General features: G+C 33.8%; 3 protein-coding genes across 3 annotated transcripts; 2 read left to right on the top strand and 1 right to left on the bottom strand.

Moving 5' to 3' along the window:
• The first annotated feature begins 94 nt into the window (after positions 1 to 94).
• Positions 95 to 3,216, top strand: LOC139891734 (uncharacterized). Its single transcript, XM_071874722.1, has 9 exons — positions 95 to 478; positions 568 to 754; positions 861 to 994; positions 1,068 to 1,180; positions 1,253 to 1,484; positions 2,477 to 2,632; positions 2,734 to 2,813; positions 2,910 to 2,959; positions 3,104 to 3,216. The coding sequence occupies exons 1-9, from the start codon at positions 95 to 97 to the stop codon at positions 3,214 to 3,216; spliced, it is 1,449 nt and encodes a 482-aa protein (XP_071730823.1).
• Positions 3,217 to 4,208: 992 nt separating this feature from the next.
• On the top strand, positions 4,209 to 7,313 carry LOC139891723 (aspartic proteinase 36-like). The gene is made up of 10 exons (XM_071874713.1): positions 4,209 to 4,468; positions 4,939 to 5,068; positions 5,157 to 5,392; positions 5,718 to 5,945; positions 6,063 to 6,228; positions 6,372 to 6,445; positions 6,542 to 6,638; positions 6,756 to 6,822; positions 6,957 to 7,028; positions 7,150 to 7,313. Exons 1-10 carry the CDS (start codon positions 4,209 to 4,211, stop codon positions 7,311 to 7,313), a joined length of 1,494 nt encoding a protein of 497 aa, XP_071730814.1.
• A 1,256-nt stretch (positions 7,314 to 8,569) lies between these two features.
• Positions 8,570 to 14,857, bottom strand: LOC139891716 (protein argonaute MEL1-like). Its single transcript, XM_071874702.1, has 21 exons — positions 14,360 to 14,857; positions 13,415 to 13,608; positions 13,155 to 13,304; positions 12,937 to 13,067; positions 12,746 to 12,852; positions 12,537 to 12,643; positions 11,784 to 11,919; positions 11,561 to 11,677; positions 11,350 to 11,460; positions 11,182 to 11,253; positions 10,972 to 11,091; positions 10,587 to 10,877; positions 10,376 to 10,501; positions 10,135 to 10,277; positions 9,951 to 10,013; positions 9,789 to 9,852; positions 9,573 to 9,708; positions 9,412 to 9,485; positions 9,226 to 9,320; positions 9,104 to 9,135; positions 8,570 to 8,984 (listed from the first exon to the last, which is right to left on the bottom strand). Exons 1-21 carry the CDS (start codon positions 14,855 to 14,857, stop codon positions 8,812 to 8,814), a joined length of 2,940 nt encoding a protein of 979 aa, XP_071730803.1. The 3' UTR covers positions 8,570 to 8,811.
• Positions 14,858 to 15,331: the final 474 nt, after the last annotated feature.

The following is a 15,331-nucleotide window of genomic DNA, read 5'->3' as shown; positions in this document are numbered from 1 at the left end:
TCGTGCCAGATACAAGATGAAAAACACCTATAAAAATCTACAAAAATTTATATTTACCCATATTTCCAATAACCTCAAACATACCAATCTCAAAATGACTCAAACATTACTTCATATATTAGCATTGCTACTCGTGCTCATCGGAACATTTGTTACTGCGATACGTTCCAGTAGACCAACATTGAGTATTCTGAGTAATGAACCCTTCTCCTACGCGGAGTACGATAACCTTCTTGGTCCTGATTTTGAAGTCTTTAATTATACACAAACACTTGATCATTTCAACTTTAAGCCCGAAAGTTACATGACGTTTCAACAACGATATATTATGAATTTTAAATATTGGGGTGGGTGCAATACAAGCTCTCCGATCTTTGTATACATGGGTGCCGAGATAGATGTGACAAAGTTGGTGTTTATTTCGGGGTTTTTTCAAATCCTTTCATCGCGGTTCAAGGGGCTGATGGTATATATAGAGGTAAGTATATTATGTCGCATATAAATAAAAATCATTAAATATATCCTTTTTAATTATATGATAGCATGAAAATTATGATTAATCTACAGCATAGGTATTATGGGACATCAATGCCGTTTGGATCCAAAGAAGAAGCATATAAAGATGCCAATAATCTTGGATTTTTCAGTTCAGAACAAGCATTAGCAGACTATGCACAGTTAATCACAAGTCTTAAACAAAGCCTATCAGCACAAAATTGTCCTGTTATAGCTGTAGGAGGATCCTATGGCGGAAGTAAATTATATTTCGTTACATCTCACGCCACAATTTAGTTCTTTTATAAGATAGCATACTAATACTAAATATATACATAATATATTTTTTGTTCTTTTCATTTTAGTGTTAGCCACATGGTTTCGGTTGAAGTATCCACACATCGTGTATGGTGCATTGGCAGCATCCGCCCCCATTCTCTACTTCGAAGGTCTAACTCCTGAAAACGGATATGCTGTAGTGGTTTCTAACGATTTTAATGTAAGCAAACCAACAATTTTAACTTAAAATTGTCCTTGATAAATATAGCATTGACATAACTTTTGATATACAGAGTACAAGTGAAAGTTGCTACAAAACCATTAGAGAGTCTTGGTATGAAATTGATAGAGTTGCAGATCAGCCCAATGGGCTTTTAAACCTTTCTAAAATGTTCAACACGTGCTTGTAAGTTTTTTACATAACTTTTCTTATTCTTTATTTTTATTTTTATGAATTGTGACTTTTTTTTTTGTTAAGACCACTTAACACGACACAAGAACTCAAGGACAGTTTGGAAAGCCGATACAACTATATTGCTCAGTATAATTACAATAATTCGCTACACAAGTTTTGCAATGCATCTGACGCGCTTGGTAACGAGACATATGTTTTAAGTAAAGTGATGGCAGGGTACAATGCGGTTTTTGGACAACGTTGCAATATGGTAATTAACGAAGGTCTAAGCAAAGATTTTGGCTGGGACTGGCAGGTACGCGTTTTTGCAATAATGAGTTACTCCTTTCGTCCCAAATCTATTTTTCATTACTTTCTTTGAGATATCTCAAATTAATTGCCACTTTCATAAATGAATAGGGGCGGGGTACATGCTCTCAGTGGATTTGAAATTTTCAAGGTTAAAATTTTCAATTTTAAGATTTTGACTCAAGTGGATTTGAAATTTTCAAGCTCAAATTTTAATTTTTGTCCTCAAAAGTCTCCATATTTTGCTCATAAGTCTCCATATTTTACCCCCAACCCAAAAGCCTACTACTCAAAAGGTTATATTTTCATGAAGAAAAAAATTTACAATGAATGTGAACGCTTTTAAAAAAAATTTCGCTCCCGGTGAAAAAATTTATGGTTCTGCCAGTGGGTAAGACTAAAACTAAACAAAAAGTACATGTGACAGTAACTTTTTTTTAAATCTATGTGTTTATTGTCCATGAACAATAAATTTGAGATGGAGAAAGTATAACAAATGCTCATGTAGTATTAGAACTAGGGATATGGATAATAATGCGTGCAACATAGTGCACATATAACACAACAATTATGTGCGTACTCACGGGCGAAACTATATACGGCCAGGGACACCGTCTCCGTCTCAAGTGAATTTGAAATTTTTAGTGTTAAAATTTTGAATTTTTTGATTTTGCCTTTAGTGGACTTGAATTTTTCAGACTTAAAATTTGATTTTACCCTCAAAAGCCTTCATATTTTACCCAAAAGCCTTCAAATTTTGCCCTCAACTTAAAAGTTCATAACCCAAAAGGTTGTATTTTAAGGATGAAAAATGTAGAAAATAAATACAAGGATGAAACAGGCGAAAAGTGTAAAACACAGAGACGAAATGGGCAATTTTTTCTAGATTTAAGTTAGGTTTAACTAAAACATATATGCTACGATAACAATGTCACACTATTTATTTATATTAATGATTAATGATGATGAATTGTTTTTTGTGTTGTACTCCGTAAATAGTCATGTACAGAAATGGTAATGCCAATGGGACGTGGTGAAAATGACACAATGTTTCAAGCCAAGCCTTTTGATATAATCAACTTTACAAAACAATGTGAACTTGTGTTTGGTGTTACCCCAAGACTTTATTGGGCACCAATAGAGTTTGGAGGCTATGTACGTTACCTTTATCTATTTAATAATTTTCATGTCTATCCTATATAATATGCTCTAAATGAAGTTATGGGCTTACGTAGAGTGTTTGAAATGTTTTGTAGGATATAAAACAAGTGCTAAGTAAATTTGGTAGTAACATTATTTTTTCTAATGGATTACGTGACCCATACTGTTCTGGAGGGTAAGAACTATAAAACTTTATCTACATATTTAATCAGACTTAATATAATTTATAATCATCTTAATGATTGTTTGATAATGTCTTTTTAAACTACAGAGTTCTTCAAAACATATCGGACTCGATAATTGCTATATATACACAAGAAGGTATGTAACACTATATGTGCATATGCGTTACTGTATTTATTAGTCAATCTCCGTTCTATAATAATTTACTCGACATTTTTTTATTGATAGATAGATGAATAAGATTTAGTATGATTCTAAGTTATTACTTATGAAAATCATTAGGGCACCATTGCTGGGATTTGCATACTCCGACAGCTAGTGATCCAGATTGGTTGGTTGCACAACGTACGACAGAAATCAAAGTCGTAGAAGAATGGTTAGCAGCATATATATAAACACACTTAATATCAATTCCTAAATATTGTCCCACAATGTTGGAACCGTTGATTTTTCTAAAGCAAAATGAACAATGGCAGGGAAATATATATGTAGTCCATATTTTATTTTGAGTTAATTATACCTTTAGTCTCTACGGTTTACCTAAAATCCCATCGATAGTCCCTATCTTTTTAAAGAAAATAATTTGGGATTTTGAGCCTGCTTGTTTTTTCCAACAATTATCAAGTAAAAAGAAGAAATAAAAAAAAAAAAAAAGATGATAGTGAAGATGGTTCTTGAAGATGATTTCAGGATTTGCAGGATATACACTAATGTTGAAATGAGTTATTTACCCATCATGTGTACAACACATGTCACTAGTTAACTGAGGAGTTGGCAGAAGTTATAAAATGGACCACCACTGAATAAAGTTAAAATCATAGGGACTACCGGTAAAACTTTTAAAAGGTAGGTAATACGATTTTTGGATAAATCTCAAGGACCAACGGTTTAACTCACTCTTTTATTTTTGAAGATAAATTATGTAAGAAATAGAACAGTCATGATCACAATGTCAAACCCATTTGTAAAGCAACAAAATGGCCACAATTTGATGTAGAATTAAATACGAAATTACGTTATTTTATGGATCATTCGTGAGAGATTTTTCAAGCTATAAAACCGGGATTGCAATCGTATTTTTTACTAAAAAAAAAAAGGAAACAAAAAAAAAAGCGTGTGAAATATACATGGCCTGTTCAAATTCAGGGGTTTATAGCATTCATCATCAAACACCAATAATTTATACAAAACCAAAATGGATTCAACATTTCATCATTCTCTTGAATCTTTTCAGATGATCATACATAAAACAATCACAATCCATGCAAACATATGTACATTTTGTGTATGGTATATCAATCAAGGCTTTATAGCATTTATGTTGTTCGATGAAAGTCCTCAAAGAAAAAAAGTAGGATATAATAAAGAATAAAAGGACTAATTAAGAATGACGATTGCGACGACTTTCACATCGTGTAGCATTGTCGTGGCGGTGTTGTTGCAGTGTGTGGTCGTTATTTGCGAGTCTCCGGCCTATCTTAAACTTGAGAGAGCTGTTCCGCACAACGATCAAATAGAGTTGAGCCAACTTAGAGATAGAGATACTTTAAGGCATTGTAGATTCTTGAAGCAGGACGAACAACAACATTTTTCAAAAGATGTTATCGATTTCGCAGTTAAAGGAACTTATGATCCTTATATCGTTGGGTAGTTTTTCTTGATTCATTTCTTCGATATTGCTCGATTATGTTAAATTATAAATGGATCGTCTGTCAAAAATTAAAAAGGGAGCCATTTTTTGGTTTTGAAGATAAATGGCTCCAGCTCCAAAAACAGGAGCCAAACACCTATGAAAAATAATACTCCGTAAGTTTTAGCTACAGCTTCAAAAACAAGCTCCAACTTTAGCTAGTTTCGTCAAAACACACCCAAAGTGTTAAAAGCCAAATACAAATCACAGGGACCATCCGCGTAATATTTTATAATTAAATATCTTTTATGTCCCCATAAACATTTTACTAAATTTTCCCTGTATTGGTTGCAAATTGCAAAAAATATATATATAAAAAATTTTCTTTATCTCTTAAAATAGATGAGTTACTCTTATATGTACTTGTACCTGGTTCTTTTTGTTTTTAAATTTTTAATCTTTTGTAGATAATTTGTTTCTCATATAGGCTTTATTATACAAAAGTCCAATTGGGTTCTCCACCAAAGGAATACTATGTACAAGTTGATACGGGCAGCGACGTGTTATGGGTCAGCTGTAAAGATTGCAAAGGTTGCCCAACATCGAGCGGACTCAAAGTATTATCTTACATCCACCATATCCTTTGGTTATATATATGTGATTCACTTTTATGCGACTAACTAACGACACCTTACAACAAAACAGGTTCCAATTGTGTTTTTTGACCCTGAAAGTTCATCGACGTCTTCTTTAGTATCTAGTTCAGACAAAATGTGTTCTATTGGAATCGAATCTGATGAAGCAGTTAGTACAAAGAAGCAGTGCACTTATACATTTAAGTATGGAGATGGTAGTTCAACGTCGGGTTATTATGTATCTGATTTAATCCATTTGGATATGATGTCTGATAACACAAATGTTTCATCGCAAGTTATGTTCGGGTGAGAGTTAGTTACGTACTTACTTACACATTTGCTAGCGGATAGTCCCTGGCGTTTACCCAAATTTACGCGCGTAGTCCTGAACATTTTTTTTTGCATTAGTAGTCCTTCAAACTGTAATTGTTTGCGTGAATTGTCCCTATGAACGTCAATTTTCTTTGTTAAATTCGGAGGACTACCAATGCAAAAGAAGTTCAGGAACTACGCACGCAAATTTGGGTAAGCCACAGGGACTATCCGCGTAATTCTGTCTACATTTTCCTATCGCATAACTTCTTCATAGTTTCGAGTGAAAACCTATTTAATTTAACTAAGTTATGAACAGTTGTAGCACAGCTCAATCAGGAGAGTTGTCAAGACCCGAAAGAGCGGTTGATGGGATATTTGGGTTTGGTCAACAAGGTTTGTCTGTTATCAAACAACTCGCTTCGCAAGGTGCGGCTCCTGATGCGTTTTCGCATTGTCTTGTTGGTGATGGTGACGGTGGCGGTATTTTGGTTCTTGGTCAAATCTTGGATCCACATATGGTCTACTCACCACTTGTTTCGTCAGAGTGAGTTTTCTTGTACGTGGGCCCGAATTAACCCGGGAAATTACCTTAAAAAGTTTTAGCCTTTTTTGCGTGTGCGTAAAAAGTGTGTTTTATATAAGAAACTGATGTTTTTGGCAGGACACATTATAGTCTAGAGTTGCACAGTATTTCTGTCAATAATCAAACGCTGAAGATCGATTCATCAGTTTTTAGATCATCACATAACCGAAAAGGAACCATAATTGATTCTGGAACAACTCTCGGATATTTAGCAGAACAGGCCTACGATCCTTTTGTGGAAGCTGTAAGTAGCAATGGGTAAATATTTTTAAGCTTTGCTCTTCTCCTATATATTTTAGTCCAAAGGTTGCGAAAATACGTTTATGTTATAAGACTTGTACTCATTAACAGTTTTGCATGATGTGAGTATTGCTTATGTTTGTGCAGATTACGAAGTCCGTTTCTCAATCTGTCCATGCTGTTGAATCAAAGGGATATCATTGTTATATAACTAAGAATAGGTCTATTCGTAATCTGAAATTTTGATTGATCTTAATGAAATCTATTAGTACTTCCTTTTATACGTTGTTAATAATAATAATTAATAATAATTTCAGTGTCTCTGAGATGTTTCCGAGTGTGAGCTTAAATTTTGCTGGTGATGCTTCAATGGTTTTAAAACCTGAGAACTATCTCTTGAAACAAAAGACAGTGGTATGTTTTATACTTAAGATTGTTTTATTTTGTTATAAGTTAGCTGTTGTTAGTAATTCAAGCGAATATGTTCTTTTTCTTACTAATAATTTGAACAAAAACTATATCTGTGTTTAGGATGGTGGATCAGCATGGTGTATTGCGTTTCAGAAGGTCAAGGGTCTAGGAGTCACTATTTTAGGAGGTATGCACATTTTGAATAGAATTTAGCAGTTGCAATTTGGGCACGTTGGGTAATGGGTCAAAACAGGATCGGGTTGAAATAATCAACTCCAGAACTTGTATCCTCAGAGCTATTGATTAGTTTATATTATGCAGACATTGTTCTGAAAGACAAGAGTGTTGTTTACGACTTGGGCGGTCAAAGGATCGGATGGGTTGACCATGACTGTAAGTTCTCTTAACAGTTTTTTTTTTTTTTTTTTTTTTTTTTTTTTTTTTTTTTTTTCTTTTTTTTTTTTAACGGAAAGTAAAAATCACAATTATTTAAACTTATGATTCATTCTGTAAGGTAAAAAACCAGTAAACGTGTCTACTAAATCAAGTGGTCGCAGAAGGATATCAAATGCTAATAATCCGCTGCAAAATGCACGTTACTTGCTGACTCCGATTATGATTCTCACTTCAATGTTACATATATCGATATTTAGTAGTTTCTTCCTTATAACATTATAGTCCTTCACATAGAATAATCTTTCTATATACATATGCATACTATTGTGTTGCATAGTACAGGTGCATTACAGTGATATGTTTTTTCATTCTTACATTAATTCCATTTGTGAAATATTAAGTTTGGTGTGAGTTGAGTTGTTATAAACTTTGCACACCAAGTCCCTAACCATTACACCATTGGTCCTTAACGTAACGAATCTTAACAACCTTTATCCTTCTTGTCCCCCTGATTTGGTACAACTGTACAAGAGAGTAAGAGACATGGCACCACCATTACCTTCCTAGCCAATAGAAATTCACCATTTATTTTTTGGACCAATCAAAGATCGCACTTTACTTTCCATACAAACACAAATACGTACACATGGAAATTTTTGTCCATTCCTTTACTATAATCCAAAACTGAATACACACACACACACACACACACACACACACACACACACACACACACACACACACACACACACACATATATCGTTCTAAATTTAAAGGTTGTGGTTTCCAATACTCTGCTTTTCTTTTTGTGTTTTGTAAATTCAAGGAAACATGGTGCACATTTTGTGTTTAGACAGCTTTCAAATGAAATGCAGAGAAAGTTTTAATGTTATTGATCAAATATTGGCATTATTTTGATGTTTTTACAGTTTATGAACTTATTGGAGTTCAAATTTAAATTGAAAGTTGTTTCAAAATTTTAATAACTAAAAGACTAATTCAATGGTACAAAGTTATTTTTATTTAAGAAATTTGTTGATCAGTGGTACAAGTAGCAAGTGTGATCAAAATATAGGTGTACAAATAGGCCTTGTCTTCCTAGACTAATTCTATTGGTATCCTTGTCTCATAAATTTTGAACAAAATGTTATAAATAATATCTTAATCAAAATCTATTAGAACTTTAAAAGAAAAACCATGATAGAAAGTTTTATAGTATGAAAACCTACTATGTAAACACAAAGCTTTAGTATCTAAAAGCATCATTAGTATTTTTCAAACAATTTTCACAAGTGGTGTTAAACTTCATTATTATCAGTAAGACTTGTTCAAAACAGCATACAGTTAAAAACTACCAATAAAGAACCTAGATCGATCTAAGCCCACAACAGCCAATTGGTCAAATATTTCGATAATCGATAATAAGACTAAGACTAAACCTACTTAAAAACATGGATCAAGCACATAAAATTGACAATAATATATCATATGAAAATTTAGCTAAAATAAAACAGCCAACCATATCATATACTTCAGGAAAAGATACAAGAACCTTCATCCAGCAAAAGGAAATATAAAAGTTACCAATTGTATATGCCATACTAAGACATTCAATCATCAACCGAAATAACCGACAAAAACCTACCCCCGCATAAAAGACCAATGCTCAACCACCATATCACCAATAATTCAAAACGGTGTATCAACCCACCAACAAAAACTTAAGTAAGTTTAAAATTTATAACAAAGTACTAAATTACCCAAAAAGCCATAACAACCTTCAACAGTAGAACATCACCGCCTTCACATTATCACGAACCATTGGAACCGCACGCACTTCTGCTGTCTTTTCACGAGTCGTTTTAACAGCAGAATCACTCTCAGATGCTCCCATACCTTCAGTGTAGTACCTTGCCCTAAACGCAGTCAGATGTGCATAATATGCTGGAGGAACTGCAATAAAACATGTATCACATTATTATTAATATTAATACTTATTATTTCACAATATTCACAATTACAACTTAACAATACTTATATCTTTTATAAAATTACAAAGGATCAGAACATACCTATTGAAACAGACCTTGTGCACCTAGCATATCTGAAACATAAACAAATATCAGAATTTCAATGTATAATTCCCAACAAAAAAATAATAATAATAAATATAATAACGGTTTAAGTGAAATACGTGTAGCACAAGCTGTTGGTAAGCATCTGCAATGCATCAGCACTAAACTTGTTTTCATCATACAAAACATGGTAGTGCGCTGGCCTGCTTGTTCCCTACAAGATTTGCACAAATATCATATAAATAAAACTGTATAACAGAATACATAACAACCATTAACGTTATGTTAAAATCGATATAGTTTACTTGAATTCCAGCATGACTACATAGGTAGAAATCGAACTCAGTTGGGTGACAGATTTTGGTGTCCACAACAGTACCTGGAAGCATATAACAAACACCATACAGAAAGTTATGCAAAATAGTCGTTTTAATCGTTTCTAACACACAAAAGTAATAATACAGACCAGGAAGTATATTGCCACTCCTATCAGTGCTAGCACGATCCCCATGGTTCATCGGAAACAAACGTGTGTGATGCCTTTTTTGAACAACGATAAAAGTAACACGAGGCATATAATCCTCTTCCAGGGACACACAAGCCTGTAACAATGTATAAAACACTTTTTTTAACCTTTAACATACAACAATGACAACAAAATGTAAAAATGAATGTTATTTACCTTTCTGATTTTATCCATCTCATGCACCAACACATCATTGAACTGACCCTCACTAACGCCATCCCTATAAACAAACAACGGTTTATATTATCAGATAATAATAATAATATGTAATTATGAACAGATTGAAAGAAAAATAGGAAATTTAAGTAAATCACCAACCTATAAAAGATGATTCGATGAGGCTTCTGCCCAGTTGCCCTCCTGAACGCAATGAGGTGATCCCTGTAATGCAGGTATTCGGTTTAATATCCAAAAACAATCAGTTCAAATTTGCTGTTAACAAAATTAATAAAATAAAAAAAGAAAATAAGTTCAAACATCTTTAATTGTGTTATATAATTACTTGATCATGCCCTTGTGCACTATGCCTTTCTGCTCATCCACAACAGTTGTATAAAGATCCTCAATTATTTCTTGCCTGTGAGGCTGTGATGATACCAACGCTCGATATTTCGTCACGTGAGGCCAGTCAACTGATGCCACAACCTGTAATAGTATTAAATTAAACGCAGTTAGTACATAATTAATTTAAATTTAAATGACTACTTAAAATATGGTAATCATATAGATAAAGAAAAACTTACAGCTGCAATTGAAGGGCCCGAATCCTCCCCAGGTTGAGGATGGGTTACATCAGCACCAAATATAATCGTTGGACGCTCAGATATCACCTGCAACTGCTTCGACAAAACTGTATTCGTTCCCCCAACCTGTTATTATAAAAAAATGTCATTATACAAACATGAGATTATACATTTGTAAGTTGAAAGTTGTAAGTAGGTTATAGTAGCATACCTTTACGTTTACTTTCAAAGCAACGTTTTCAAAATATTGGCGGTTCATCTTCATAACATGTTTAGGTTGGCAGCATTGCGAAACAATTCCCAGTTCAGTTTCGCACACCTTCTTTATCTTCCCGTAGGACCCGCTCGTTTCAGGTAGAATGACAAACAGTATTTGCAGCGACTGTCCAGGTGCAACCCGCGCTAGTTGACCAGAACTTTGACTATGGATATCATATAACGCCTTCTCGACGTTGTGGGGAGCTGCAGTTTGTGGTGGAATCAATGGTCTCGGATTGAAAGCCTACAACATAAGCAAAAATAAAAATTAAATAATTAACTGTTCTATTTTATAATGATGAATAATAGAAGGAAGTTGAAGATGTACAGTTTATTACCATTCCTTTGTCTTGACACATGGAAATGATTCCATGGACGAAACGATCGACCGCATCTTGCCTGTTTCTTGAGAAATTCACTACCGCCCAGAAGTTGACTTTTCCTCCATTGATCATTTTCTAATTTCGTTCGCAAAATAAAAAAAAAAAAAAAAGTTATTATAAGGTTGAGAAACTGGTTTATAATGAAAGTGAAGTTTGGAATGTTACCAGTTCAATCATATTCCATTGACCAACAGCAGGTAGGATCTCTGATTGACGACCCGATTGGTGATACTTGAGCTGAATCCATGGAAGTTTTTACAATGTCACAAACACAAATAAAAAGAAACAACAAATAATAGGGAACAATAAATAAATATATAAATAATTAATTACAGGAGGTGGTGGAAGGACTCGAGCTTCAATCGAAGTAAGCTGCTCCCTGACTCGCAAACCGAAGTCTTCCTTAACGAGTTTATCTTGATTGTACTTGTTCCCTTTTAGCACCTATAACCACCAAAAATTACAAAAATGATAATAACTGAAAACATCTTGAGACAGTTAAAACGATACAGAAATTAAAAAAAAAGGTGTTTAAATTTTATACCCTGTCGATCTCGCTTTCACGGTCTCTAGGACGTCTGCAAGTAGCCTTGAGCATAGCTGTAACCTGTCTCTCATTCAGTTTCTTAGTGTAACGTTGACTCTCAACAAGCTTGCAAATCTGTATAATATATATATGTTGTTATCAGCGTAAGTTAGTTAATTAACTAACATTATTAGTATTTGAAAGATTGTAAATATATGGAAATGGTAAGTTTGAATTGAACCTCCATTGGTAGATAAGTTGGCTTTGAATCAGTGCCAGCTTGGATAGCAGGTAGGAAAGGATATTTTAGGTTGAGTTTGTACTTTTCACGAAAGTAAGTCACAACCGATATTGTGCTTCCGTCAACAACAGGAAAACTGTAATGAAAAGAAGACAAGTCAAATATCAAATATACAGATGATGTTAAAGACGAAACAAACGTATATACATCAATATGTTGATTGTCTTAATTCAGTTATTAATTGTTGTTAATAATTGAGAACTCAATAAGTAGGCCAGAAAAAATTAGCTTAGAATACAATTCACACACATATAAACATCGAGATATATGTGTACTGATGGATATAGGGTTGGCAAAATGGTCGGGTCGGGTTAAAATGGGTCTGTAACTTAAAATCCTTAAAAATCTTACTTTGAAACACAGCTTCACTCAAGTGATAAAAAACATGTGTTAGAACATATAAACATTGAAATTTATGTGTACTGGTGCATATTGGGTTGGCAGTCGGGTCAGGTCAAAATGGGTCAGTCACTCAAAATCCTTAAAAATCTTACGTTGAAACACAGCTTAACTCAAGTGATGAGAAACATGCGTTGGAACATATATAAACATTGAAATATATGTGTACTGGTGCATATTGGGTTGGCAGTTGGGTCAGGTCAAAATGGGTCAGTAACCCAAAATCCCTAAAAATTTAGCTTTGAAACACCAGCATAATTTAAATGTTTTAAGAATCGTGTGTTGTAAGCTTACGTGAGCTGGTTGATACTCTGCTGTGTTAGGTTCTGAACTTTGTAGCTTCGTTTGTAATCAGCCCCACGAGAAACTTCAACTCTTACGCCTTTCAACACCTTTTTAAGCTGCAATTTAAACACACAAAAGATTAGTAGTTGTTATAAACCATGCATGTATTATGTATATTATATATAAATAATAATGAAAAACTACGTAATAAACAGTACCCGAATTCGATCTTGATCAGAGAGAGGTCTAGTTACATCTTTACCCAGGTAGTCCATTACAAAATCAGACACTAAAGTGCTACTGTAGAACGCCCTTGCAGCCATATCTATTCAAAAACAAAACCAAAAGTTAACCAATACATACGACTAAACGCAAACATAAATATAATTAATCACATTTATGCTCTAACCAATATTCAATGATAATCCCATCTGAGTCGGACGCAAGCTTTGATAAAACCCTCTCCAGTAGTCGATACCATTTCCAAGTGGGCCCTGCTCAAACTCGGGACTAAATATCGACCTCCCAACAATCTCCCTCCTGCATTCCAAACACAAATTGTTCATAAACATCGAAAAAAACATTAAAATAAAAGATGTAACAGTAATAAATCTTATTATTACTAACCCTTTAGAAGCAGTTTCTCTCAAAACGACATCAAGAGCTTGAATCGTTTCTTGCGGATTATCATGCCTTCTACCATTCAAAAACTGTCTCAAATGATCAACCTCTTTTTTTGCAGCAAACTTGATATTGACCTTGAAGTCACGCGTTTTCCTACAAATTTAACATATCACAAAACAATAAGTACTAATTACTAAACATCTGACATAATTTAATCAAGATACAAATAAATGATAATAAACAGAATGGAATAGTGTATATACCCTTCTTTATTATCAGGGACAGTAACGACAAATTCTTTCGACTCGAACGGAAGTGATCCAGCAGCAAACGCACTCTTTTTTCCATCGTACGCCAAACGTCGATTGCCCAAGTGTGAAGTATGATACTTCTCAGTCAAACATTTCAAAATGGCTTTGCATTTTGATTTTGATGTCACTTCAGGAGTAATAGTCACCTATAAAAAACACACAACATTTAAATATAAATTTAAAATATATTTTGCAGCATGTAACAACAGTATATTAATGCCCACAAGTAGAAGGCTATCCATTATGAGTTGCAAACAAAAACAATTTAAACCACGACTTGTAAATATTGTAAACACTCAAACAAACATCATCTTAATCTTAATCTTAATTATACTATTTGAAATTCTAATAATCAATCATGGTTGTAAGACTAGTATAAGTAATATAAAACACACAGTATGAATTGCAAAAATAGTATTTATATAAATTATATAAATGAATAAAATGAAAAACAGGCCCATATAACTTACAAACTGCATACAAAATTATCTGATGTTAAAAAGAACTTAAACTGAAATGATGTACATAAACAAAAATGCATACCTTACAAAGTTACAATATATGATAAAAGTGTAAAATAAAGGGATAATCCTTATATATGTAACAGAGAGCACACATTATGGTATATTTATATTTATTTATAAGTATAATAAATCAAAATTTTTACTCTGTGTATAAAATGATACTCTAAACAACAAACAAAAGTTGCTATAATTAGAATGTTTCCAGCTCTTTTTATACAAAGTCCAAAGTCCAATAGAAACCCACTTTTTTTTTATCAATAAACAAACAAAATATTAGTAGTAACAATTAATATAAACAAACATAAACAAAGACAACACGCATACAGATTTATAGAACAGATTAACGTATGTATAATGTAATAAAACAACTTACATCGTACTGATGCGGATCTTTATTACTGATGTCAACCAGAAAATGATTAGCGGTAATCATGCACTTTCTCCCAATCGTACCAACACCGGGTCTCGCCGGAGCTTTGTGCAATTTTGAAGATGACGGTACGAGCGGTACGGCTACCGGGTCTGGACCGGCGTACCACTGTGGAGCTGGAGCCACCTGAACCGGAGACTGAACCGGCCGACCGAGCGAGAGTTGACTGAGCTCAGTCGACGGCGTCGGTGCGGTTGAAGACGGTTGGGAATGAACCGGAGACGGTTGGGAATGAACCGGCCGACCGAGCTCAGTAGACGGCGGCGGTGCGGTTGAAGACGAAGCACCAGAGTGAGGGTGAAGTGAAAAGGGTTTTGCTCCGGCACGTAGCTGTCCCCGGCCAACGACAGCACCACCGACCAGCGTTTGTTGTACCGGAACAAGCGGAGCTTGTGGTCGGAAACCGTACGGATTGTTTCCTCTACCTCCGGGTCCGGACATATTCCGGTGATTGAGTGTTCACGGTTGATACTGGAAGGAATGTGTGTTTTGTGTGTTTTTTTGAAGGTGAAAATGTGAGCGTATGTGTGTCTGTGTAGTGACAATGGTGGTGGAGCTTATATATAGGCCTAGGGGTATTATTTGAAATATAAGAAAAATTGTCAAGAATGCATGACCAATATTCTTGTTACGGAAATTATGTGGAAAAATAATATTGTAACGGTGATGATATATGATACCAGTATTATGATTATGATTATAATTATAATAATTATAATTATTAATATTAATTATGAACTATGATTTATAATTTTCTAGTATTATATACATATACATATACATAAATAATAATATATATATTATAATTATATAATTTGAAATTAAAATTAAAATTTTTATATTTATAGTTTTTATATTCATCATTTTGATATTAATATTAAGGGGAAAGAAAATATTGTATCGTTATACGTAGTA

This window comes from Rutidosis leptorrhynchoides, chromosome 1 (assembly GCF_046630445.1).
Source record: "Rutidosis leptorrhynchoides isolate AG116_Rl617_1_P2 chromosome 1, CSIRO_AGI_Rlap_v1, whole genome shotgun sequence".
Lineage (NCBI taxonomy): Eukaryota > Viridiplantae > Streptophyta > Magnoliopsida > Asterales > Asteraceae > Rutidosis > Rutidosis leptorrhynchoides.
This window is presented reverse-complemented; position numbering and strand designations above follow the sequence as displayed.

Bases quoted from the DNA above. Each gene is read 5' to 3' on its own strand.
- LOC139891734 (XM_071874722.1), top strand. From the start codon at position 95: ATGACTCAAACATTACTTCATATATTAGCATTGCTACTCGTGCTCATC. The intron at 479-567 runs GTAAGTATATTA...ATTAATCTACAG, and splicing joins GGCTGATGGTATATATAGAG to CATAGGTATTATGGGACATC. The intron at 2,633-2,733 runs GTACGTTACCTT...AATGTTTTGTAG, and splicing joins CAATAGAGTTTGGAGGCTAT to GATATAAAACAAGTGCTAAG.
- LOC139891716 (XM_071874702.1), bottom strand. From the start codon at position 14,857: ATGTCCGGACCCGGAGGTAGAGGAAACAATCCGTACGGTTTCCGACCA. The intron at 11,254-11,349 runs GTAATTAATTAT...CCATGGATTCAG, and splicing joins GAGTCCTTCCACCACCTCCT to CTCAAGTATCACCAATCGGG. The intron at 9,321-9,411 runs GTAAACTATATC...CAAATCTTGTAG, and splicing joins GTAGTCATGCTGGAATTCAA to GGAACAAGCAGGCCAGCGCA.
- LOC139891723 (XM_071874713.1), top strand. From the start codon at position 4,209: ATGACGATTGCGACGACTTTCACATCGTGTAGCATTGTCGTGGCGGTG. The intron at 5,393-5,717 runs GTGAGAGTTAGT...AGTTATGAACAG, and splicing joins TCATCGCAAGTTATGTTCGG to TTGTAGCACAGCTCAATCAG. The intron at 6,823-6,956 runs GTATGCACATTT...TATATTATGCAG, and splicing joins AGGAGTCACTATTTTAGGAG to ACATTGTTCTGAAAGACAAG.